Source organism: Misgurnus anguillicaudatus, chromosome 2 (assembly GCF_027580225.2).
Source record: "Misgurnus anguillicaudatus chromosome 2, ASM2758022v2, whole genome shotgun sequence".
Lineage (NCBI taxonomy): Eukaryota > Metazoa > Chordata > Actinopteri > Cypriniformes > Cobitidae > Misgurnus > Misgurnus anguillicaudatus.
The window spans coordinates 22,740,688-22,767,591 of record NC_073338.2 but is presented as its reverse complement, the minus strand read 5'-3'; the positions used below and the strand labels follow the sequence as shown (position 1 = coordinate 22,767,591).

The window sequence follows — 26,904 nt, the reverse complement described above, 5'->3', positions numbered from 1 at the left end:
GAATGCAATCTTTTGTGTGCGGAACATAGGTCAATTTTCGTGTTTCCACACGAACGTATTAGGGATGCCACAATTCTCAATACATTATTGAACCGTTCGGTTCGACCCCCACGGTCCAATACGCGCAGGTGAATTGCGGTTTTTCGGTTTATCCATCCAAATCTGTCAGTTTTATATTCCCTGCACTTTTGTTAATGTGCGCATGCGTGTGATCTGCACTCTTATAAACGCCACAGCGAGTTGATATCCAGTCACTGTGCGCTACCTGCGTTAACTCTGCTTGAACTCTGCATGCAATGCTGGTGTCAGATTTCATTCGCGTGCACACACACCCAACAGAAATACGACAACAAAAAGCAGCAGAACGACTGACTTTTAAATCTGAGGTGTGGATTAATTATTCGCGCGTGTAGATTACATACAACATCAATGTAAAGATGCAAATTCGCGTGGGGCAATGCGAATGACGCAAATTGGGCTTGTTATTGATGCAAACGCGCGTTATTTGCCTCAAACACGTCTTCTGCGCAAGTTGAAAAAGTTTAACTCAAGAAGAGAATGTGCATGATGCTAAAATAAATCCCACCAGTAATCTTGATTGAGGAACGCATTTTTAGTTTCTACACAGACAGCATGATGTTGGACTTAACAGTAGTGCAGTAAGGTATAGCCTTCATTTACAATGTAAAGTTTAATTTACTAAGTACAGGTATATAAAATGGCCAATTTATGTAATGTAATAAATTCACATGTTCCCCAGTTTGAACAGGATATCATTTTTATATGTCTTTATTTAATTATATCTTATATTATTGTATCAATACACTAGAAAATGTAAGATGATTTTTTCATTTACATAAAATAAAGAGGACTGCAATTAAAACCAGTATTTTTTTCTTCTTAAGATCTCAATGTTCCTGTTACCTAAGCATAGAATAATTAAAAACACTTTAATAGGCCAAGGCATCAGAACCGAAACCGAACCGTAAACCGTGAACAAGAACCGAAATATGTATTGAACCGTGAACTAAGTGTATTGTTGCATCACTAGAACGTATTAAGTGGCATAAGTCTCCGCGTTCAGCGCAAGTCTTCTGTCAAACATACAACAATATTTGGCCTGCAGAAAGATTTTTATTTACCTCTGCAAGGTGGTCTCGCTCCGCTTGTTTGGTCCGCTTTTGGTGCGCACCAGAGTTCAATTGCTGCATTCTAACCTGCCCAAACGAACCGCACCTACTGAGCAATCGAACTCTGGTACGAATAAATCGAACTAAACAAGGCAGGTGTGAAAACACCCTTAGTTCGTCCCCTCTATCTCCGTTGGGATCTGCCCACTTTTCTTGCATTTTTCAAATATTGACAGTGGGTGGAGTCAGGCTCTTATCAGGGGTTTAGTTACACTTTAATCAATAACATATTATATATGACCAAATAAAAATAGAAGAGGTTTTAAGAATATAACCATTGTAAATTGTTACTGTAAAACTGTACATGACAATGCAAATATAAAGTTGCTTGCCCTAAGTTTATGGTGCTGTTCTCTATATAGCAGAATCATAAGCAATGGTGTGATGGCGGCCTAAAGTCATCCTTATTTTTATTATCATCCTTATTAATAGAGCTTAATTCTGCCACATTTACAAACATACATGAAAAATATTACTGGTGTGCATCTTGAGACAAAACAAAGGCACTTGTATATGTTAACTTAAATATGTCAGTCAGTGCAAGATGTTACATAAACATGCATTTTAGTCTGAAACTAGGATAAGCGCTGGCCAGGCAACCATCCCAAAGAGTACAGTAAATTAAATTATCTAAAACACTCAACAAATTGTTTTACATTTATTCATTTAACAGACACTTTTAATACAAATGAGCATTTAACATTTTGCCTTAAGAGATGTTTTAAAACAATCATACCAATGTCTTGTTAGCACACAGTGCTTAGGTTTCTCCTGCAGAATCCACGGCTGTGGCTCTGCTCCATTGACTCTTATGTAACTTTTCTGTAAAGCTGTATCTGTATCCCTGGGCACGAATAAACTGGGGATTTATGAGTCCTAATAGAAACTCATTCCATCTGTTGTCCCCATGCAGAGTATCTAATCTGGGTTATCATAGGTAAGGCAAACATCTTAGAGTTTTATCTTAGCCAGTATATGGAGGATATATACTGCATATCCAAACACTGTATGTACTATCACACCTGTATTGTATTTTTAATTCAATAATGTAATGTATGTTATGATTGTAATGTATTTTTTAAAAATCAAATATTAAAATTGAGGCTATTTATAGACTGGACTTTGGCGGGCAACTCACAGACTCTGTGTGGGCAACCTGCTGCCTGCGGGCAGACCACTGTTTTAGTGTATAATCTATCTCTAGTATATATCTGCCTGTCTGCCTTCCTGTCTTTATTATTTCAAAAAGAAACTCTTTTTTAGTCTTTTCTTTTTCTATTGTATTCTATTTAGGATAGTCTGGATTTGGGTTACAGTTATATAGTACCCATAACAACCGTAAATGTTTCATCCATATAAAACTCACCTTTTAATTTTTTTTTTTAATAACCATATGAGGAAACATTATTTGTAACAAGTTGATATAACACTTGCAAATGGTGCAGGTTTGTAGCTCTTGTGTAGATCAACAGATGCCACGCGGTGAAATAAGCCCTTCAAACCGAGGCAGGAGGAGGAGGAGGAGGAGGGGGTGTCAAACTCTCCTCAGTGTGAAATCCACACACAGTCCTCATGCATCCTTTCATGGATAGACTGTCAGTTTGCGTCGTTACATTCTATATGGGATTAAATAAACCTGATGGTTGTGAAATGATACAAAAAACATGCCGTAACACGTGCTCAGGGTTCATCTGAGAACTTGGCTGCCTATCCTGGGACAGAGGAGATTATGATATGGATATTTCTCAATCTGTGCTGTGAGAGCATCCAACTGACCGCTGTTCAAAGTTTTTAATCGTGGAGGAGAGCAAAAAGAAAACCGAATAAGTGGGCATGCCACCCAAGAAAAAGGTAAAACGTCTCTTTTGTGCATGTGCGTTTATTTGTGTGTCCGGAAGTGATGAGAGTGCCATCTGTTGATTTCTGCTGTAATCCAAATGAGCTTGAGCAGCTATGAATCATTGCTTTTATGTGCCACGGACAATATACTAAATATACTGTCTGTGGATCAGTGTAGTGATCCTATACAGAATATCAAAAGTGTATTTGGATGATATACAGTAGAAATGTTTGTGCTAAGCAGTGATGGTATTGTACATAATCCTTTTCCAATTGTCAGGATTACAACAGTCAGCTGATTCTCAAATGATTTCTAAATATAGAACAGGTGTGGTGTTTTGAAAATAAAACATAAATGACCTGTCATTTGGGATGTTAATGTGTTGTTTTCCAGTAAATATTACAAAACATCCTTAACACACGATACATCTGTAGATGTATAACTGTGTAATGTAATAGGCCCAAAGATGAATATACAGTATAACAGTTTTACCTAAAAATTGTTTTCTGGGAGGCCCATATGGCAAGAAACATGGTTGACCAACATTCTGATCAATGGAGCCACACTTGAAGCAAGACCAAGCATCATTCTTTAAGCAACCTTTGTTAAATTATTGAGTGTTGTTGGTATGGTATGCAAGGGAGATTATAAAATAGTTGGAGCCTGTCCTTGTTTTGCACCTGAAACAGTCTCTATCTGTAACATTATCTGTTGACCGGGGGGAATTTGCATTTGTCTCTTTCTCTCCAAATCCTGGATTGACGCATGCCATCTTAATCTTCTTACAGAGAAGCAATCATGACCAGGATCCACAGTGAGAAAGAGAGATGTACTATGCATGACTGTAGTTTGGGCCAACATTTTATTTGTCAGTGTGTTTTAGTTGTAGGTAAGATACAAAAATGTAACAGTATTATATGCATTATCTATATTATATATATTATTTGTGTGTGCGTGACCCTGGACCACAAAACCAGTAGCATGTGTATATTTGTAGCATTAGCCAAAAATAAAGTCGAAATGATTTTTAATGGCAAAACCATTAAGATATTATGAAAAAATGTATATTTGGTATATTTCCTACTGTAAATTTCTTACCGAAAGTAATGAAAATTAAATTGAATCATTTTAGAATAATATACATTTTCAACCCAATGCAACAGTATTAGCAGCGGGACAGGAACTCCTGACATTTAAACCCAATTTACTTTTATTTTGAAAACCTCAGAGAAGGCAAACTTTAGGATGTTAGAGCACTAAATAACCTGTAGATTGATCCGTACTTTAACACATGAAACGGGAAACACAACGCGTTATAAGAGAAAAAAATGACTGCTTTAGAAATGTCCTTATCATGTTCGAAAACAGCTTTCTGGACCTACACGCGCAAAACGATGATGAAATAATGTGGTAATTGTCAGCTCTGTTAATGGGTTGCGTGCTAAAGATGCTTGTAGTTTGTAATACAAATGTAGTCAGGGTTGAGAGAAAATCTTTTTGTTACTTTTGTCCTGCGTTACTTTGGCCCCGGTTCTCCCCTACCCTAAGGTTATTTTTGGGACCTTTACAGGTATAAATTCAAATTAAGCTGATAATAGTTAGTTTTACTGGCGTTTTTGCAGCAGCCGCTATGAAAACCAGCCATTTTGTTGAATGTTTTGACACTCAACAGTGCAAGCTCTGGCCTAAGTAGACTCCTTTTAGGGGCTGTTTACACTTGGTTTTAAAGGAACAGTATGTAGGATTGTGGCCAAAACTGGTACTGCAATCACAAAACTTATGGCTAAAACTGGTACTGCAATGACACAACTGGTGGCCAATACACAAAATGACAACATAAACATCAGTTGATATCCTGGCCGGACCACTGTTGTCAGTGATATAAGTATTTGAACTGAAAAGGATTTCTTAATGTCTAGTGACATATCAGGGCCATTTTATGATTAATTAATATAAATTTCTTACACACTGTTCCTTTAAGATGTGTTTTCATCGATCGGATCACAAGTGGACCAGAGAGACACATCACGTTTACACCTGGTATTTAAATCCGTCTCTTTTGTCCAGTTTCGACCACTTCTGTCCTGAATACTGTGAGGGGGTGGTCTGTCAAGACGGTGGGCGAGTCTCTCCGCTGTCATTTAAACGCGAGCGGGAGTAATGATAAGTTTGTATGGACGCAAACGAATATTATGTAGAGTCCACTGCTTGTGTTAAGTAAACATGCTGCCCAGTGTTTTGTACATGTATATGTAAGAGCTTTCTCTGAATTTTCAGCGCAATTAATGAAATAGGATCGCGCAACTTTCACACGCTTGCAAAATGAAACTGCGGAGATCAGCCGCTTTAGTTTTATCAATGAAAGGCTAAAAATAGCGCTGTACACCGTGTGTTCACGCCAGAAGTCAGAAAAGACATAAAACATTGTATTTAGTACCTCAGATTAGATAAATGGGTGGATGGAAGGCTGTCGCGTGTGGCTGTTCGAACACATTCAACCACATGTGCGTTTACAATACAAAAAACATCCGATCAAAATGGCTTTCGACTACCTCTGAATGTGGTTGAAAGTGGTCGAAAGTGGACAAGCTCAAAACGTTTTGAACACCGTTTACACCTGGTGTTAACATCGTCCACTTGTGAGTCGATCGATGAAAACGCATGTTAAAGCAACACTATGTAGTTTTTTTTACCTTTAAATAATGTCTCTAAAATAATTTCAGTGATAGAACAACTTTTAACTGGACAAATTGTACTGTTGCTGCAACCTGAGCAGCCTCCTAGCTGCTACAAGCACACTCTGAAAGTGGCGGTGGAGGGTAGGAAACACAGCTCCGCCCCTCCCCCTGCCTGCAGAAGAGTGTCTGATACCAGGCACGTTTGCGCTTTTCAACCACACGGGGGAGCTGTAAGATATTTTACATGGAAACTACATAGTGTTGCTTTAATGCCAAGTGTAAACAGCCTCATAGACTGACACCTATTGGAGCTGACGTATCAGTGTGGCTGCCAATGCGCAAGCCCCCCCCCATTTATTTCTACTGAGGAAGGTGTATCATCAACTACAATAATCATAACTCCCCGAATAAATTTTTACTGGATTTTCACACATATGTAACATTAGTTACAATGACATAATATTATAAATGGTAAAACCAAATGAAAATTATTGTTCAATCTTACTTGTAAAAGTTAATCCCATGCGATCTGGTACCAATACTGCGCCAGTTATTGCAACCATAAGCTGCACTAAATACAGGCATAGTTCCTCGCTCTCCGTTGACTCTGATTGACTCTGGTGCTAGCGAAGAGTGAGGAGACCCAACCAATATTCAGCATGTCATGAGACGTCTACGTATATAATGTCTATGTGCAGGATTACTTGGAAATGACATTCAGGTGTGTTTTATTGGGTTGGAGCTAAACTTTGCAGGACAGTGGCCCTCCAGGACCAGGAATGCCCACCTCTGCTAAACAAAAATACAGTGCTGTACCTGTTTGGGTACATTACTGTACCTTAAGGACCTATTGTGTACCTTGAAAGGTACAGTTAACTGTTTTCTACCCCTAAAGTTTTACTGCTACAAAATTGTTCCTTAAGGTAATACAGCACACAATAGGTCCTAAGGGTATAATATTGTACACCAAAAAGTTAATCAAGTGCTGTATACTACAAAAAAGGTAAATACAACCCCAATTACAGTTACGTACCTTTTTTGTACATTTTATCTTTAAAATTATAGTGTAATGAGTACAAATTAGTACCTCAGAGGTACATATTGGTACCACATGTAAATGTAGTATAAATATTAGGACATTTTTAAAGGGTACTGCCCGACTTTTTTCTAACAGTGTACAAACAGTAAAATTTGTAATTATAATGAATACAGAGTGGTTGAGTACTGCTAGAGCTCATTTAGCAACACTGAGGAAGTCTTAATCTGTCTTAATTAGTTTAGGAGACAGTTTTAAATAAGAAATAGCCACAGCAGTAGCCACTGCATAGCTCACAATTTAAAAAAGACATATCAATTTAATGTAATTTCTCGTTTGACTTCTGGCTGAAACTGAAGATAGATCCAGTGCTTTTGTTTTCAGAGAGGGTGTTTTGCTAAATATCTCCTAATTTAGAAATAAAAGATGCTGACTTGCTAAAATGATCTGATCCAAATTTCTTCTGTGTTGCAGTAGCAGGAGTCACACAGGTTGCAAAAGGCGGATGTTGGATTTTAGCCCAGTACTCAAACCATAATAGCACTGGCAAATTCACTAGTTTAATCACGTGTTTGTCTCTTATGTTAGTCACGTGTACAATGTCTTTCAACAGCTTTACATTTGTATTAAATAAGCTCTTTTATTCACTTAAACCATAAATTACTTTTAATTGCAAGTTTGAGCAAACTTAGACGTGATCATTAACACGCTTTTAAAATGAATGAAATTTAAATTCATCCATAAAGTCATACACCTCATACTGTAGGCCATTTACTGCATAGCCAGCACATTTTTTGTCTTGAGGTTTCCATAGCAACATCTATTCTCCTCTGTATTCTTTAAATTTCAATGCAGACATAGGGGCAGTTTCCCAGACAGGGTGGATGAGTGTAAGGTGACATTGATGAGCTGAGTGTTTCACCGAAAGTTATAAATTTTTCATCCCAAATAAAAGTTCTTTACAACTGAAAACATACACCGGACGTAGTAAAAATGCCATGGTGAACACGTCTCATTGGCTGGCGAACACACAGAATGGTGGACACGCACCGTAAAACGAGAGGCGCTCAGGGCGCATAAACAAGATGCAAGACGCTCACTACTCATAGAAAACAATTAAAGAGTAACTAAACCCTTTACCAACTTTTTTTAGTTAATGATCTGTAAGAATGATGGTTTATTAGTGCTGTTCATTGATTTTAGTAAGTTTTTTGACATTTGGATATAAAGTGTTTCAATACTACAATATATGGTGTAAAAACGTCTGAGTGCTGCCCTCTTCAGGTTGAACGGTGGCTACTGCAGTTGAATTTTCCTATTGGATGTTGGGTCCAAAAAGTAACTCGTGACGTAAGCAGGTTCAAGCTCACCACGCCCTTGTTACGATCTCACCACATGCTTGGTACGAGCTTAGTTCGTCCCCTCTATCTCCGTTGGGATCTGCCCACTTTTCTTGCATTTTTCAAATATTGCCAGTGGGTGGAGTCAGGCTCTGACCAGGGGTTTAGTTACGCTTTAAATAAATGCACCTCTCACTGCATATTTTGTGTCATTTGCTGTAGTGGAAGCGTGATAATGTTTTCGTGTTTTAAAGAGGACATTTCACAAGACTTTTTAAGATGTCAAATCTGTGGTGTCCCCAGAGTACGTATGTGAAGTTCTAGCTCAAAATAGCATTTATTATAATATGTTCAAATTGCCACTTTGTAGGTGTGAGCAAAAATGTGCTGTTTTTGGGTGTGTCCTTTAAAATGCAAATGACTTGATCTCTGAACTAAATGGCAGTGTCGTGGTTGGATAGCGCAGATGAAGGGGCGTTATTATCCCCTTCTGACATCACAAGGTGAGCCAAATTTCAATAACCATTTTTTTTACATATTTGCAGAGAATGGTTTACCAAAACTAAGTTACTGGGTTGATCTTTTCACTTTTTCTAGGTTGATAGAAGCACTGTGGACCCAATTATAGCACTTGAACATGGAAAAAGTCAGATTTTCATGATATATCCCCTTTATACAACATTAGGAGTTGTTTGAATATTACATAAAACATATTTAGCTTTGCTTTTAAAAATTCTAAAACATTTCGACCACAATGTGTAAAAAATAAGCTTACATTTTACAAATGTGTCATTTAAAAAAAAAAAAAATCTCTGCTAAACGGTTTGGTTGAAGGAGCATCTTGGTGACAATAATTCAACAGCGTTTTGTTCTGCTCTCTCTGTGACATTGACTCGCAGGAAAGATGCCGCTGAGAGAACAGATGTCTGTGGTAGACACAAGTAAATAAAAGCAAGCACCTCTACATGACTGTGGCTATGGGCAAAAGGCAACCCATTACGCTCCCCGCCCCAATCCGAATTATTTTGCTAATTTAATATTCCTGCATTTTTGCCACAGAGAGAGTGCTCTTTCAGTGCTGTAATGTGTGACTCTAGAGTTATGATTCCATTTGCAAATTAGTGTCCCTACTCTGCTAAAAAGACCAGCTTACACTTGTGTGTATTTCCATTTTGTTTCAAGGTGATCCAATATTGCCATATTGCTCATCATATAAAGCAATGTTAACATTTATTGTTGATGGCTTATCACTCATCAGATTGTGCTACCCTCGTGTTGTCATGCTTAGGGGTAGGTTTAAGGATTGGGAGAGGATGGTCATATGTTTGAATGGGAGGTAGCAAAATCTGACAACAGCAATCACCTGTACACCAGTCAATTCAACAGATTCAGACTTGTATTAAGAAATATATGATTAAGTTAGTATGCATGTGTCTGTGTGCCTGTGGTGGCAGTATTAAGATAAAGTAAATTTAATGAGGCATTAAGGCATCATGATTTCTGCAATGACATTGTGAAACAATTGAAAACAAAATGTATACCTTGTAATGCACTGTAAGCCAAATGCATGAATGTAAATTAAAGCTTTGCTATTAATGAAAGTATCAAGGAGTATTTTTCCACTGACATTACTGAGAAATTTCCCTTGACTTTGAATGTTGCCATTTGCGAGTAGTTAGTAATAAAATTTGAAAGAGGCCTGAAGGAGAAAGCTTGGCATCATTTGTGACTTTGATGGCAGTGGCATTATATAGTGGAGTCTATAGAAAAACACATAATTTAAGGAGCATTTAATAATGGCGGTTCTCTCTTGCTTGTGTTTGACTGTGGTAGGGTTCGGCGGACCGTCACGACTCAGGTTCCACTGAGGAAAAGGAGAAGAATGCTCAAGTTCAGTTGGATAAGGCCAAGGTAGATCCATAATTCTCACTTTCATCCAGTGTTGATGTCGGCCACAACGACTGAAATATATCAAACTTTACTGTAGATGTGGCCATAGATTTTCTATTGCTCATTTTTCCTTTGTCAAAGTAACAAGGTAACTGTGTCAAAAAGTTAATTACCAAACGTCATGGCTCAAAACAGCACATCACCATTTAAAATAATTGCCCTAAGAAGAAATAGTCTCTTGTTCTCTTTGTTCTGTTTATTTTCAGAACATGATTACATCCACCCCTTTGAAAGAGCTCAGTCTTTTATCATTTTATTAGGTTTTCTTTCATGACTTTACAAACCGAATGAAACTTGCTGCCTGTGTTCATGAGCTCCCTACAGTATTGTTTTTAATTGAGGTGCATGGTATAAAGCAGTACATCCTAGTTTTTGCATCTTACACAGAGCACTGCCTTTCAAAACCACCTAAAACAACTAGACAACGGCCATTGTGCTGTGCAATTATTATTATATTATAAAATTATTAGTGCAATTATAAAAAAATTTATTTAATGAATTATGTTTTTTTAATGTATGTAATGAATATTGGATGAGACATGGTTGTGGTTTATTTTTAAAGATTTGAAATATGTTGTGATCCCAGCAAAACCATTTACTTTTCCACTGTCATTAAGAAGATGCTTAAAGTGACACTACCCTTTTTTTGAAAATATTGATTCAGCTTCCCTAGAGTTAAACATTTGATTTTTACTTTTTCGGAATCCATTCAGCCGATCTCCAGGTCTGGCAATACAGCCCAGTCACACGAAATTACGTACCTATAGTCAAATAATTTTTTGATTCTTTTTTGTGATACTGTCACGAATTCCCACGTTTTTCGTGATCGTATCACGAATTTCTTTTTATGTGTCATTGTCACGTATTGGTTACTCAATTGTTTTTTCCTAATTTCTTACCATTGTCGCTTCAGTTTATGGTTAGATTTACATAAAATGACATCCTTACCCAAACCCAACTCTAACCCTAACACCAGGCGACAATGGTTTAAAAATCAGAAAATATAAAAAAATTAATCTGAAACAAACAGTATAAACCAATACTTAAAGTGACATCCTAATGCAAACACCAAATCTAACCCTAAACCGAAGCGAAAATGGTTTGAAAATAGGAAAAAGAGGTGAGTAACCAATACGTGACAGTGACACATAAACAGAAATTCGTGATACGATCACGAAAAAACGTGGAAATTCGTGACAGTATCACGAAAAAGAATCAAAAAATTATGTGACTATAGATACGTAATTTCGTGAGACTGGGTAGGACAGTACTTTTAGCATAGCTTAGCACAATCCATTGAATCTGATTAGACCATTAGCATTGTGCTAAAAAATAACCAAAGAGTTTCAATATTTTTCCTATTTAAAACTTGACTCTTTTGTAGTTACATTGTGTACTAAGACCTATGGAAAATAAAAAGTTAAAGGACTTTGGTGCTGTAAAATGGTGGCAGGAGGTGCAATAAGATTACACAGCAGCTGAAAATAGTCCCCTTAGTAGCTTTTAATGGCAGGGGGGACTATGCTAAAAGTGGTAGCGTATTTTCAAAAAAAGTGGATTGTCCCTTTAATGCTTTAAATACTGTACAAATTAGCAGTGTTGGGGGTAACGCATTACAAGTAACACGCATTACGTAATAATATTACTTTTCTGAAGTAACGAGTAAAGTAATGCAAGTTACTTTTCAGTTTAATTAATTCAATTTAAAAATAAAACAATGTACTGAATTAAGCTGAACATATTAACGTAGGATTACGCACTCTGAGCGGGAACAGTTTGAGTCAGAAACGGAGATGGTATAGGCCAGAGCTTGACATTTTTGCGATCATTAAAAACACCTGCAAGGCCTGAAAGAGATCAAGCCTCAGCCAAGTAAGATAAAGTAACAAAAAAAGTAACTTAAAGGTAATGTAAGCATTACTTTCCATTAAAAGTAACTAAGTAATGCAATTAGTTCACTTTCCAATATTTGCTTTCCCTATACTAAAGACAAGCTAAAACCATGCTGTTTTTATGCTTTGATTTGAAATTGAATGTGTAATCTTTCAATACATTTAAAATAAGGACATAAACTCTATTTATAATTTTTTTTAACTTGATTTACTTTTGTTAGTACACTGCTATTTTTTTAACACCACTGTAGGTACTATACACCTACATTGCCATTAAATGTAATTGCATGGTGATCATTAGCTTTCATGTTTAATTGTTTGTGCAGTGTCAGTGTGTAACACATTTTACACACAAACAAGCACTTCAAGTGTTTCCTCTCAAAATAAGTGCTTGAAGCCAATGTACTTTATATCCTTCAACATGTTAAAGAACTTGGGCAGCAGGTTTTTAAATGTCATACACATGTGGATGCATAGATGTCACAGTGCAGACCAAAATATACTAATCTAACATGACATCAGTCTCATAAATGTTTTAAAACCTGTGCTCAAGCCTTGTATAGATGCCATTAGACTGTATTACCCTTTATTGGGCCGATATGAAGTCATTCCAAAATGAATTCATGCATTTCAATTGGTTTGAAGGTAAATGAATAAAAACTATTATTAGTAACTTGCCCGGGGCAATGCAGCTCATGTAATGTTTCTCACATGCTGAACTGTCTCAGACCTCCATTAACTGTGCCTCATAACTTTAAAAATATAAATTGGACTTTTAACCCATATTTTCTTTGTTATATGAGTAATTATGTATTACATTTGAAAGCCATATGTTAGTGCACTTGTGCATGTTGATCAAAACTGTTTAACCTTTAAAGTTTATATTTTTCTAGAAAATTAGAAAATAAACCAAACTATTTGTTCAGAAAAACTGTAAATAAGAATATAAAAATATATTCCCACAAGACAACCTGTCATTGACTAGCAATTGCAAGTAATAAAAAAATCATAGTTCTTGTAATTACTTTTTACATTGCTTTTACTGTATCTCTAGTTATTGTATTCTCAACTGAAACACACAAAAATGTTTGATGCAAATTTGTCACATTCAATATTGTTATATATAGACATTCATTCAATCTTCTGTTTCTGTTGTGATTATACAGTTTAAGCCTGTTGCCTTTGCCGTTCGAACAAATTTCACTTACGCTCCAGCGGATGACGACAACGTCCCCATACCAGGTCACGGGGTTTCCTTTGAAGCCAAAGACTTCCTACATATCAAAGAGGTGAGAGGTGTTACACTTGAATAAATCAAAATGAGTCACTAAAGGTGTGTGTTTTTAAGCTATAACATGAAATTGCCATCTCGTACAGAAGTTTAACAATGACTGGTGGATTGGGCGACCTGTAAAAGAAGGCGGAGAGGTCGGTTTTATCCCCAGCCCAGTGAACCTTGAGACCATTCTGATCAGAAGAGAGGTGCATGCCAGGAAAGCTGCCAAAGCATTGGCCAAGTAAACAACTTATTCATTTATCTTACATTGTGAGGTATTTATTTGGTATGTTGTAGTTGTTTTTGGTTGAATGAATAAACAATTTAAATGTAAAGCACCGCAACATGTTTGTTGTTTATGTTCCAGTAAAGCAGCTAGTGCTGCCAAAGATGATTTGAATGCAAAGAAAGCGGCTCCACCACCAACAGGTGTGTTAACATTTTCTGATTTTCTTTATTTGTTATTTGTCATCCAAAAATGGCTTAATTTACTAAGCTATCCATCACTACATTAGCATATAAATGAGTTTGTCTTAAAATTATTCATAAATTGCTATGAACCAATGACATGGACAGAAAAAAGTTTTGCATCAGTGCTTTATATTTTATGTATAAAATAAGCTGCCTTTTAAAATGCCTGCATGCAATTAAATTTTCTTTCACAATTTTAACCTTCAGTTCAGCAAGTTAAAAAGAAATCGGTAAGCAAACACACACACACACACACACACACACACACACACACACACACACACACACACACACATTTTGTTCATGTATTATTTATAGATTGTTTATTAGTTGTAATGTAACCGCTTGAAGGATACTTGATTGCAGGGAGAGCAGCTGGCTGCATATGATGTTGTGCCTTCCATGCGTCCTGTGGTGCTCATGGGGCCTTCACTTAAGGGCTATGAGGTGAGGGGTCATACATTACCAGTGTCTCTCAATACAGTATATTCAGTGTGTAAAAGTACACCAATACTGGTTTCATACAAAGGGATTATGAAAGACTTTACTTTATATACTATGTGTGTAATAAAATAAACTTTGACTTATCTGTCATTTACGTGTACAAGTATTTACTGCCCTCTGCTGTGCATTTTGAAGCATTAGCCATTAACTGTTTCAATCACCTTTTCCATTTACTGTGCAGGTTACAGACATGATGCAAAAAGCTCTCTTTGATTTTTTAAAACACAGATTCGAGGGAAGGTATGTTACTTGCATAAATAAAAAAAATCAATGCCCAATTCATTCACTACATACACTACATTCAAAAGTTTAAGAGCACTTGACTAAAATGTTTCTCGTGATCTTAAAAATGTTTTAACCTGCTGGAATGCTTAAATGCTGGAAATGAGTAAAAAAAAAATATTTGTGAAATGGATAACTTGGACTGAATAATGAAGAAAAAGCATTCAAGAGTTCTGTATACGCTAATCAAAGTGTGACTACATGAAGATGATATAATACAATGTAGTTTTCATTTATTTTGAAAGCTTTTGGTGTCAACATAATAGTCATATTGGTAACACTTTATTTTACAGTACGTGTACTTACCTTGTACATATATGGTAAATAAGTTGTACTTACCGACAAATGTGTGGTACTTACTTTTAGCTCTTTCCCCGCCAGCGTTTTTTAAAAAAGTTGCCAGCCAGCGCCAGCGTTTTTCATGATTTTCACAAAAGTTTAATGCCTTCCAGAAAATGTTTTTCTTCAAATATATAAACATACAATATACCAAATGAAAGAACAGACCCTCTGCTTTCAAAAAAAAAAAAAACGTTTCATCCTACCTTTAGTAGTTCTTTTGTAATCAGCTTTTGAATATGGGTAGGTTTCTGCAAAAACACCACATTTTGAGCAAAAAGCAGAGATAATTCCACTTTTGTGATGGAATTTTCATAGACATCCCATTCAGAGCGATCTTTAAAACAGACACGGACATGCAGCAGCTTGTCATAGGGCAATACTTCCGGTTTTAAAAAGTTGCGGAATAATGGTGGATAATAGCGGTATTGCGGAAAGACGGAAAATCTCGTCATTGGCGGGGAAGCGTTTTCTCTTGGCGGGGAAAGAGTTAGGTATCAACATGGTAATTAATAGGTATCATTACTGTACTTACCAGTGGTACATACTTGGTAGTTTTTATGTAACTCTAGATAAGTACTGGGCAATAACAGATACATACTTATAGTGTAGGTATACTGTAACTAACGAGAAAGATTACTGTACTTACAAATAAATGTACAATATTAGTATTTAGTATTTACAGGCAGGTTAGAGTAAATGACAGGTACTATAGTGTACATATATGATAACTAATATCAAACACTACTGTACTTACAAATTGTATATACACGATAAGTGTGTGGTACTGTAGGCCAGTGTAAGTTAATGATAGGCACATATGGTGTATGTATACTGCAACTAGCGGGAAGCACTACTGTACTTACAAACTGTATATACACGATAAGTGTGTGGTAATGTAGGCCAGTGTAGGTTAGTGACAGGCACATATGGTGTATGTATACTGTAACTAACGAGAAACACTACTCTACTTGCAGATTGTATATACACGATAATTGTGTGGTACCTGCAAGCAGGTGTAAGTTATACTTATACCATATGTATATGATAACTAAGAACAACCATTACTGATGTGCCATTTTGGTACTCAGTATCTTTGTCCTTTAAACCAAGGATTAAATATCCATATGCATTAACTACTGGGTACATTCACTAGTACATCTATGGTAACTGCATGGAAACAGGACCTTAAAATAAAGTGTTGCTTTTTACACAGTTATTACATAGGACCTACCACCTAAAATATAGCAAACCCAACCATTGACTATCATATGAATAACTACTGGGTACATTCACTAGTACACACTTATTTTGTATATACAATTTGTAAGTACAGTAGTGTTTGATATTAGTTATCATATATGTACACTATAAATACCTGTCATTTACCCTAACTTGCCTGTAAATATTTATTTGTAAGTACAGTAATGTTTCTTGTTAGTTACAGTATACCTACACTATAAGTATGTATCTAGTTGTATGTTATTATTACCCAGTACTTATCTAGAGTTACATAATAACTACCAAGTATGTACCACTGGTAAGTACAGTAATGATACCAATTAATTACCATGTAGATACCTAAAAGCATGTACCACACATTTGTCGGTAAGTACAACTTATTTATCATATATGTACAAGGTAAGTACACGTACTGTAAAATAAAGTGCTTATTCCATAATTTTAATGAGCTTACTATTATTTTAAAATGTGAAAGAAGACACATAAGTGACTCTAAAACTTTTGAATGGTAGTGTATATATTTACAATGAATTAATAATTGTATGTGGTCATATAGAGTAATATATATTATATATATTAGTGAAACATACTATTTTGTTTATTGATATATATTATCCTTCCTCTCTAAATCTATTATTAGAATAACTATCACTCGGGTGACAGCAGACATTGCACTTGCCAAGCGGTCGATCCTAAACAACCCTAGCAAACACGCCATAATGGATCGATCCCACACGCGCTCTAATCTAGGTAAGCACTTTGTTTATTTGTCATTACATTACATACCAATCACAGGATATATTTTAGATTTATGAGCCTGAGGTATTAATAAATATACGTAAAGGATAATTAATACTAAATAAGTTATTGAACACTTATTAAAAGTTGAATTTATACTGACACCTAGTGGTGTGGTTGCAGCAAAAGTTATCAGTTACTGATGCCTTTGTAGTAACGAAGTCAGCCACAATCAATGCCACCATCATGAGCTTGTGGTAGTCAAACGATAATATTTAGCTGGTCGTGCAATCTCAGCATGTCAGCCATTGTGAGGATACACGCTTCAAATAAAATAAAACTTCCTTTCCAAATGTAATTGATTTCTTCATTTGTATTTTTTATTCATGTGAAACAATGACTGAGTAGACCTTTAAGTGGTGTTTACAGTAGTGGCTACGGTTGGTTTTTTCACCAAATATGGATCTGAGGTGTGTAGCTTCTGTAGCTTTCTGGGGATCTGATTGGTTCTCTCCATTCTGTCCCTTACATGTCTCTATCACACATCTCAGATGCCGTGGGTATGTATTACTCAGCTGTAGTCTGTCTATTCACCCAAACTCATTCCTGTTGGTGTCATCAGAACTGATCCACCTTTTAGCAAACACAATAATTGTCAAAAAAAACCAGATACTTTATTAAGAGTCATTATTCCTTAAAGCGTTGGCTTGTCTAAGATGAGGTGGTTTCCTGAACAGGGCTTATTCTAGACCCAGATTAAAATGCATGTTTAAGGGTGCCTTAATTTGTAAAACTGCTTCAGTCTATATATCAGTGCCATTGTTTTGTCTCAAGATGCACTGTATTGTTTTTTTGTAAGATTTATTTGTAAAAAAAAATACATAAGTGTCCTAATATAACTAAGGCCTAGTCCTTGATTCATCTAAACCCTGTCTGGAAAACCACCTCTATGACCAAAGACTCCTCCATGATTCTTATATAATGATGAAAGAAATACAAGCCAAGGTTTAGAGTAATAATAGTGAGTTTTGATCTGGATTTTAAAATCAGTCATCATTAAGTTTGCTTAAATTGTAAGAACAAAGATCTGTTACAGATCTGTTGTTTCCTGTGAACAAGGAACTATACCATCAGCATATTTTGATCACCTTTCCATGGCATATTGCATAATCTGTGTGTGTGTTGTTGTATCTGAATAGGTTTAGTATTTAATACAGGACGTTTGCTTTTTAAATTTTAGCTTTATTCTGAAACTAAATGCACTGAAACTGCATTATTTTCCACCCAGTGTTGAGTCAAAAAAGGGATGAGCCCAGCCCCTTGGGTTCTAATTAGATTTTTCCCAAAATGCTGGGTTGATTTAACCAATTGTTGTGTCAAATATAAACATTTTTTTTGTGTTAATTTAACCCAACGACTGACCTCGTCCCTTTTTGACACAAAGTTTTAAAATTGTATATTAGCGGATTTGGATTTTAAAGACTTTGGCTGCACATTACAGATTCAAATGTGACATTTTTTTAGGAGACCACACAGTACTGTATGTAATGAGTTGATGTGGTCCTATGTAAGGATTTTATTTCACTCTCCTTACAGCCCAGATCCAAGGGGAGGTCGAGAGGATTTTTGAGTTGGCTCGCAGTCTACAGCTTGTGGTTCTGGATGCAGACACCATTAACCATCCTTTGCAACTTAGCAAGACCTCTTTGGCACCCATTCTGGTCTATGTGAAGATTTCATCACCAAAGGTCAGAACCTCCTTTTACATGAATCATCCTCACATTCTCAGAATTAGAGTCATTTACTGTTATTCCCAGATATGTGTGATAGCCTAAAATGAATTAACCTTCAGCTCTGACCACACCATCTGTCTTTGTAATTATACTAATGCACTATTGTTGTATTATGGACTGTGTTTTTATCAGTATGTGGATTGATTATGATTCTCTCCAAAACAGTTGTGCACCAATTACACTGATAAATATAATGTTTTTTTTTTAAAGATGAGTGTGATTGCAAAATACCAAAATTTTCTCCTGTGACTCAGCATGACCCAATGTTAACTGATGTGTACTTTCATCTTGTATGCCTCCGACTCATCCTTCCTGTTCATCTTCCTTCCTGATACCATCTGCTGTTAAGGTTCTCACAAGATTGATAAAGACCAGGGGCAAATCTCAAACGAAACATCTGAATGTTCAGATGGTGGCTGCCGATAAACTGGCCCAGTGTCCTAATGTAAGTGTCCTCTATAGTAAGTGCATGTTTAAAACATGGTAAAAAGTGTAAATCATTTAAATGTGCAGTATGTACATTTTAGGAGGATCTACTAACAGAAATGCAATACTAACTATTTTTTCAGTGTTTTTTTCAGTGGTGTATAAAGACCTTACATAATGAACCATTATGTATTTATACCCTTAGAATGATTTTTTATATACAAACTCCGCAAGTTCTCTTTAAATGTAAAGTCACCATTTTGCTGCATCATTTTTTTGCAGTACATACACTACATTCAAAAGTTTAAGAGCACTTGACTGAAATGTTTCTCATAATCTTAAAAATCTTTTAACCTGCGTAAATGCTGAAAATGACTTTTGTAGACAAAAATATAATTGTGCCAACATGTTAATTTGTATCATTAGATACCTACAATTTTAAAAAAGAAAATATATTTTTGAAATGAATAACACGGACTGAATGATGAAGAAAAAGCAGTCAAGAGCCCAGAATAGATGGGAACCCTTCAATAAAGTTTAAAAATCACCTCAAGGTGAGACCTCAACAAGCTGTTGGATACATCTCTGCAAACTGTAGTCAAAGGGTGACCACACTGAAGATAATATAATACAATGTAGTTTTCATTCATTTAAAAAGGTTTTGGTCTCAACATAATTTATGTAATGTATAGCCTTAAACTGCTCTACAAAGCGTGTTTCGTCACTAAACTAACGTCATTGCTTGACTGGCTACTCCCCGATTTCTCAGACAACATTTTTTTCCTTTGTCGGCCACCGTAGCTTCTCTACTGTATGTGCTTGGAAAGCGTTGAACTAAGCCGTTGGTTGCAATTTGCAACCTCAAAAGTTTGATGCCGCCAAAATGTACACATTTTGCTTTTAAAGGAGGGGTGCATTATTTTTGAAAAATGCTTTGGAAAAGGGACTCGGGGCGAGTATCAAAACACACTTGTAGCCAATCAGCAGTAAGGGGCGTGTCCACCAACCCACATCGTTTCCTGGGTTGCGTATGTGTGTATCAAAAGAAGGTCCAGATTCTATTGGGGTAGGGCGTGTTTGTTTAGGAGAATTCAAATGTCAACATTGGCCTTCAGAGATCATGCACCCCGCCTTTAAAGGATTAGTCCATTTTCTTAAAAGAAAAATCCAGATAATTTACTCACCACCATGTCATCCAAAATGTTGATGTCTTTCTTTGTTCAGTCCAGAAGAAATTATGTTTTTTGAGGAAAACATTGCAGGATTTTTCTAATTTTAATGGACTTTAATAGAGCCCAACATTTAATACTTAACACTTAACAGTTTTTTTCAACGGAGTTTCAAAGGACTATAAACAATCCCAAACGAGGCATAAGGGTCTTATCTAGCGAAACGATTGTCATTTTTGACAAGAAAAATCAAAAATATGTACTTTTAAACCACAACTTTTCGTCTAGGTCCGGTCCAGCGCGACCTAACGTAAATGCGTAGTGACGTAGGGAGGTTACATATATAAAACGCACATTTGCGTACCATTTTAAACCATAAACTGCCACAAAGACATTAATTAGTATCATCAAGACACTTGTAAACACTGGGGCGGAGTTTCGCGTTCGTCTTCTGTGACCTCTTGACGTCATGACGTATTGTGTGGGGTCACGCTGGCGCATCACGACCGGATCTAGACGAGAAGTTGTGCTTTAAAAGTGTATATTTCTTATTTTTATTGTCAAAAATGACAATCATTTCGCTAGATAAGACCCTTATGCCTCGTTTGGGATTGTTTATAGTCCTTTGAAACTCAGTTGAAAAAAACTGTTAAGTGTTGAGTTAAGTATTAAATGTTGGGCTCTATTAAAATCCATTAAAATTAGAAAAATCCTGGAATGTTTTCCTCAAAAAACATAATTTCTTCTCGAATGAACAAAGAAAGACATCAACATTTTGGATGACATGGTGGTGAGTAAATTATCTGGATTTATCTTTTAAGAAAATGGACTAATCCTTTAATCTCATATATTTTATGACCATTTATTTTTATAGACATACAATAAACTTTTACCTCATGTTTAAACTTCAAAATGATTCAACCTTGTGCTCTACCAATTGAGCTACAGGAACAATTCACTGGGTACTGCACTGATTATCATCTCATTTTTGTCATGTGTTACTGTATGTGCCTTTGGCGTCTTTCACTGTTACTTTTACTTACCCTTGTTATACCATCATTATTAAAAGGAACTATTTGATGTCATCTTGGATGAAAATCAGCTCTCAGATGCCTGTGAGCACATCGCTGACTACCTGGAGGCCTACTGGAGAGCCACCCACCCTCCTGAAATGGAGCCAGCCAACCCCATGCTGGAGAAACTGGCAGAAAACACACTCCCTGCCAGCCCTACACCTGCTAAGGTATATTACGCATTCAAGCATACTGAAGCAGGAAAAAAGTACTTTCAGATTACAGTCTATTTTTAACTATATAAAGCAAATTTATAAATGCTCTTTAGATTTGTTTTCAATGTAGTTACTTTAAAAAACGTACAGTACATAACTCTTCATGAAAATCTCCTGTCATTCAGAAATTTTGTCTGTATTGATTTTAGCTAAAAACTTGCATTGTTTACATACTGTATACAAGTCCTGAATTACCATGAACACCAATGCTGTATCAATGCTGCATTAACTCCTTTGTTATTGCGCTTTTCTATTAGATAGTACAGCCCGGTACTGTTCACTTTTACCCTCAGACTGTAAAAAATATGGAAATAGTGTTGTGACGTCACCTGAAGGTTTGCGAAGAGCATTTTTTTATCCAATAGTTTGCAGAGCCTGCCGTCGCCATCTTGGCCGCATATGACTATGCATCATTAGCGGATAACCAAAAATGGGTAAAGAGGCAGGACGTGGGTGAAGCTGAGGTGGCTGGTTGCTGAAACCACGCCCGCCTAGCTCAACAGTAGTGACAGCAGTGGCAGTTCACCCGTCACTCAAGCGACCCCGCCCTTAAAGGACAAGTTCTGTATTTTACACTTAAAGCTCTGTTTTCAGATTCTTTATGATGAAATAGAACGGTTTTGACTGAAATTTCGAAATATGCGGCTGCCCAGAGAATTTTCGGGTGTTTTTTGTTTCACCTCCCACTTCTACAATATGTGTAGGTGCACTGGAACAATCCTTCCTAAAATGCATTAAACTTTCATTTACAAAGACGTGAAACTCACCGAGTGGTCAGGGGTGATCACTGTGATCACTGATATGCTCACACAAAAATCGCTGCAACGGATTCCAACAGGTTTTATCGTAGATTTTGCCAACTCCATTGACTTGTATTAGATGTGCTGTGAGGTACGGTATTACTCCGCGCCGGGAACGTTGTTTGTATTCTTGCAATTGTCAAAGCGGATTATCGCCACCAATTGGGCTGGAGGGTCTATTGTTCAAGCTCTCAGCGGAAGAATGAACGGGTGTGAGGCGTTTGGAAAAATAGGTCCACAAGTTTACAATGAATGCTAAAACAGCTGTTGGAAAGCATCTTTTGCAGCGATTTTTGTGTGAGCATATCAATGAACACCCCTGACCACTCGGTGAGTTTCACGTCTTTGTAAACGAAAGTTTAATGCATTTAAAGGAAGGGTTGTTCCAGTGCACCTATACACCCATTGTAGAGGTGGGAGGTGAAACAACCAACACCCGAAAATTCTCAGGGCAGCTGCATGTGTCCAAGTTTCAGTCAAGGCCGTTCTGTTTCACCGTGGACGGTCTGGGAACAGGGCTTTAAGTGTAGAATGCCGAACTTGTCCTTTAATGCAGAACTTTAAGTCTTAATATAATTTAATCGGCTGAGTTACAAAAAAATTCACCCCCTCACGGTTGTCATGAAGGGCAAAATTAGCTATACAGTCCAAAAACACTTTTTGTACCAGGCTGTAAACATATTATTTTCTGCTGTAAAGTTGGGCATTTAACATGGAGGTCTATGGGAATTGACTCCCTTTTGGAGCCTGCCTCTAGTGGCCCATTGATGAATTGCAGTTTAAGTGACTTCCATATTGGCTTCATCAGAGAGATCGGAAGGTTGACCCTCGGTCATACCACACAATGAAAAAGCAACTTTATAGTAAACTCTGTTGTACTCCTCTGTAACTGACTGTCTGTTGTATTGATGAAGTGAACAGGTCAACATGGGTTTATATATTTTAATTATTTATTTAGTGCCATTAAGTTTTAAGTTTGCAAGCTCCAGTCCGTAATCTTGCTTTAGTGGAGTGTCATTCAATGACATGTTAACTTTCCTCCTCACCTCGCATGGACGTCTGCAGAAGACTTGAGGTAAAAGGATCCTTGGTGAGTGAGAAGGTAGACAAGTAAATACCTGTAGTGCCAGTAACTACGAGTGCTTTGTAATGCATAGTATTAGGAATATTCAATGCTATCTCATGACAGTTTGTACATATTTAACGAGGTGGCTAATTCATATGAATTCATTCATACATTTTTGTACGATTTGCCTTTGCCCCTGTGATGCTGTGCTTACTGGCGGGGTTTTGTTATTGTTTTTTTATGATAATTGAACGAATTCATACGAGTAAGCCAATTCAAATATTAGATGTATCAAGTAAATTAATTAAGTAATTTTAATAGTGTGTTAGTTTTGATTTCTTAACAACATAATGTTTACTAAACAAAGTTCAAAAGGAGCACGTTCAGATAATAACCAAGAACGATCATGTGGATTGTAAGATAATCAATTGATTTAGCATATGAATCAATTGATTTAGCTAGCTTATCGTTCCTGGATATTTGTTTAGCATTCCCTTGCCTCCCCAACACCTCACTCCTATTTATTTCTATCCTAGTGAAATTACTGAACCTAAACATAAGAGGAAACATGTAAGATGCAATAAGAGAGTTTTGCATTTTAACTCTCCAATTGTTTTTTTTTTATGTTGACTGAAAGGTTCTTTGGGGAACCAGATATGGTTATTTTTTTCAAGAGTGTTCAAGAAAAGTTAAAATAAAATCATAAACATCCTGAAATAAAAAATAATATTCTTTCATATTGTCCTCTATATAGGATGAACAGCAAAGCAAGAAAACAGCCGCAACTAAGAGAAAGGGATCTCAAGAGCCTCAGCAGGCTCCTCTGTCCCATCCCCAGGAGACGAAAGAGGAAGAAGAGGAGGACGAGGAAGTGCAAGAAGAAGAAGCAGAAGCAGAGGAAGAGGAGAGGCTTCTTCGTAGTGAGCCAAAGAAACGCAGTCATCACCACCACCATCATCACCATCGCTCCAGCACAAATCGAACTGAACATCATAACAAACACCAGCACCACGTGCGCCACCAGCAGCCCCCCAACGTGGAGCTGCACCCCACTACAGACTCCCGGAGCAGGCGCACGCCCCTGGATGAGGGCGACCCGGACCAACCCGAGGTCTACCACAACAGGACCACAACCCACAGGGATCATAACCACCACCATCACAACCATCGTCATCATCATCACCATCATAGGACCACAGACATCCCCGTGGATTTTTCACAGCACAGACAGCCGGAGTACGAGCTTGAGCACAATGAACGTAACAGACATCAGAGACACCCGAGCCAGCTGCACTCACGCCATGATCAACGCTACGCTCACCTGCATCACAATCACTACCCGTACCAGCGGGACAGAGACAGGTGTGCAGAGACAGAAGAATGGACAGAAGATAGGTACATTCATCATTAAGAGGGTCTGGATTATTTTAATGCTGCTATGTGAAATGCTGGCAACTGTGTACTCAGGATAATACTGTACGGTCTCACTGTCTCTCTCTTTATCTGTTAAAACCGCTGCATGAGCCTCCTCTGGTTGACATCTTGCATCTCTCTTAATAATTCTGTGCTCCTCAGGCTTTTTTCTACTGTAGACATTAAGATTAGTGCAATATGAAGCCTCCCTTTTTAATGTGATTGATTTGACTATCTTTTGGTTATTTATTACAGATGTCCACATACTTTTGACCACATGCTGTATTTTTTGTGATTACTAAATGATGCCAGTTTGATCCCCCAATCATAAATCCACGATTGCCTCCTTGCTTGTTACTATCATAAATCTTACTGTGAAGCGCACATACTGTATGCAAACTGATGTCATCATCTTTGTGGACTTTTGGGATGTACTTATTCAATATATAGCACCACAGCAAAATATGATTTAAAACTGTGGCCTCTGACAAAGAAGGGATATGGCTTATTCATTTTTCTTTTGTGTGTTTTGTTTTTATCAGTCATATAAGCTACTGAGGAATCTGTGTTACTAAAGGAGGTGTGGGTAATAAGAAAACATTGGAGAAATAGATTATTGTAAACGCAACAACAAATATTCACTACAGGAAATGAATTATGTTGTGAATCTTGCATTTATTGGCACTGAACATTTAAAACTTTGATGGTTCTGTTGAGATTCCCACAACAAGTGATGTACCATTTAGATACAAAATGTCTGCGCTGATACCAATAGTTTAGCTTTTTACTCTTTGTTTGAAATGAATTATGTTGTGAAATCCTACAGTAGAAGTGCAGAGCGTACAAACTGCATTTCTGTTGTCATTTTTACCCAAATCAAAATAATCACACAGCGTAAGCTCTGATGCGTATTTCCACCTCTTTCAATTGCCAGGATATAATCTGCCCTTATCATGAAACAATCAGCCGTATGATAATAACGATATCGATACCAATATCGATTCTTGGCCGAATTGAATAGAGGCCTACTTATAACAACACATTTTGTGATCCTGAACCTTATTATCCTTTCCCTCTCTCTACAGTCAAATATATAATAAAATTGATATTTTTTTCTTTATTCATAAGTCTCATCTGCATAAAGCAAAACAAACCACTTTGTTGACCTGTAAAAAATGAGTACAATGATTTTGAAAAAAAGCCATTTTATTACAACAGCATTTTGAAATCTGTGTTTGCAGTGTGGTTAAAAAGGAAAACATGACACTATGATCTGTTATTGATACATCTAAAAGCATGACATTTATTTGCATCTGATACTATTAGATACTATTCTACTCTATGCATTAGTTTGTGAAAACACTTTATTGAAAATGGTTTCTATGCATTTGTATATACCTCATAAATGCCTTTGTAGATATGGACTGATAAAACTGAGAATACAGATGGATTTCTATATTCAATCAATCTGAATGTCATTTGTATTTATTTATATGATTAATTACTGCAAAATTCACATTTATTAATTTCTGTTGTGTTTATTGTTTTACAAATGCAGTTCTTATTTTGTATTCACTTCATTAGTTTTGCACTGTGAACTAATATGAACAGATTAAGTAACTTTAACTAACATTAAAGGCGGAGTCCACGATATTTGAAAAACGGTTTGGAAAGGAGACGGGCCGACTACCAAAACACACTTATAGCCAATCAAATCAAATCAAATGCCGGGTTGCGTATGTGTGGGGCGGGTCTATCAACAGAAGGTCCAGATTCTATTGGGGTAGGGGCGTGTTTGTTTAGGTGATTTCAAATATCAACATTGGCTTTCAAACATCATGGACTCCGCCTTTAACACAGATTAATACATGCTGCTATGGATCATTGTCAGTTCATGTTAGCAGATGCATTTCCTAATATTAACAAATACTTCTTAATGTAAAGTGTTACTTTATTTATTTTAAGGGGACATATCATGAAAATCTGAGTTTTTCCAAGTTTAAGCGCTTAAATCGGGTCCCCAGTACTTCTATCAACTTAGAAAATGTGAAAAAGATCAACCCAGTAACTTAGTTTTGGTAAACCATTCACTTCAAGCATGTGAAAAAATAGGTAATTGAAATTTGGCTTCCCTTGTGATGTCAGAAGGTTTTTGGAATGAAATCGTCACA

At 36.7% G+C, this 26,904-nt stretch overlaps 1 protein-coding gene across 2 annotated transcripts in view; it reads left to right on the top strand.

Annotated features, from left to right (window-relative positions):
- Window positions 1-26,255, top strand: part of cacnb2b (calcium channel, voltage-dependent, beta 2b) — a 33,253-nt gene extending 6,998 nt beyond the window's left edge. Inside the window, exons 1-13 of one of the 2 annotated variants that reach the window (XM_073874798.1) lie at window positions 2,707-3,041; window positions 9,918-9,995; window positions 13,093-13,215; window positions 13,304-13,443; window positions 13,570-13,631; window positions 13,881-13,903; window positions 14,040-14,120; window positions 14,359-14,417; window positions 16,681-16,790; window positions 18,375-18,526; window positions 18,921-19,016; window positions 21,236-21,409; window positions 24,075-26,255. In XM_073874798.1, coding sequence (XP_073730899.1) covers window positions 3,024-3,041; window positions 9,918-9,995; window positions 13,093-13,215; window positions 13,304-13,443; window positions 13,570-13,631; window positions 13,881-13,903; window positions 14,040-14,120; window positions 14,359-14,417; window positions 16,681-16,790; window positions 18,375-18,526; window positions 18,921-19,016; window positions 21,236-21,409; window positions 24,075-24,731 — 1,773 coding nt within the window. In that variant the 5' untranslated portion in view covers window positions 2,707-3,023 and the 3' untranslated portion in view covers window positions 24,732-26,255. Of the gene's footprint in view, window positions 1-2,706; window positions 3,042-9,917; window positions 9,996-13,092; window positions 13,216-13,303; window positions 13,444-13,569; window positions 13,632-13,880; window positions 13,904-14,039; window positions 14,121-14,358; window positions 14,418-16,680; window positions 16,791-18,374; window positions 18,527-18,920; window positions 19,017-21,235; window positions 21,410-24,074 lie in introns of those variants that run through there. The other variant, XM_073874796.1, reaches the window with a different exon arrangement.
- The last annotated feature ends 649 nt before the right edge of the window (window positions 26,256-26,904 follow it).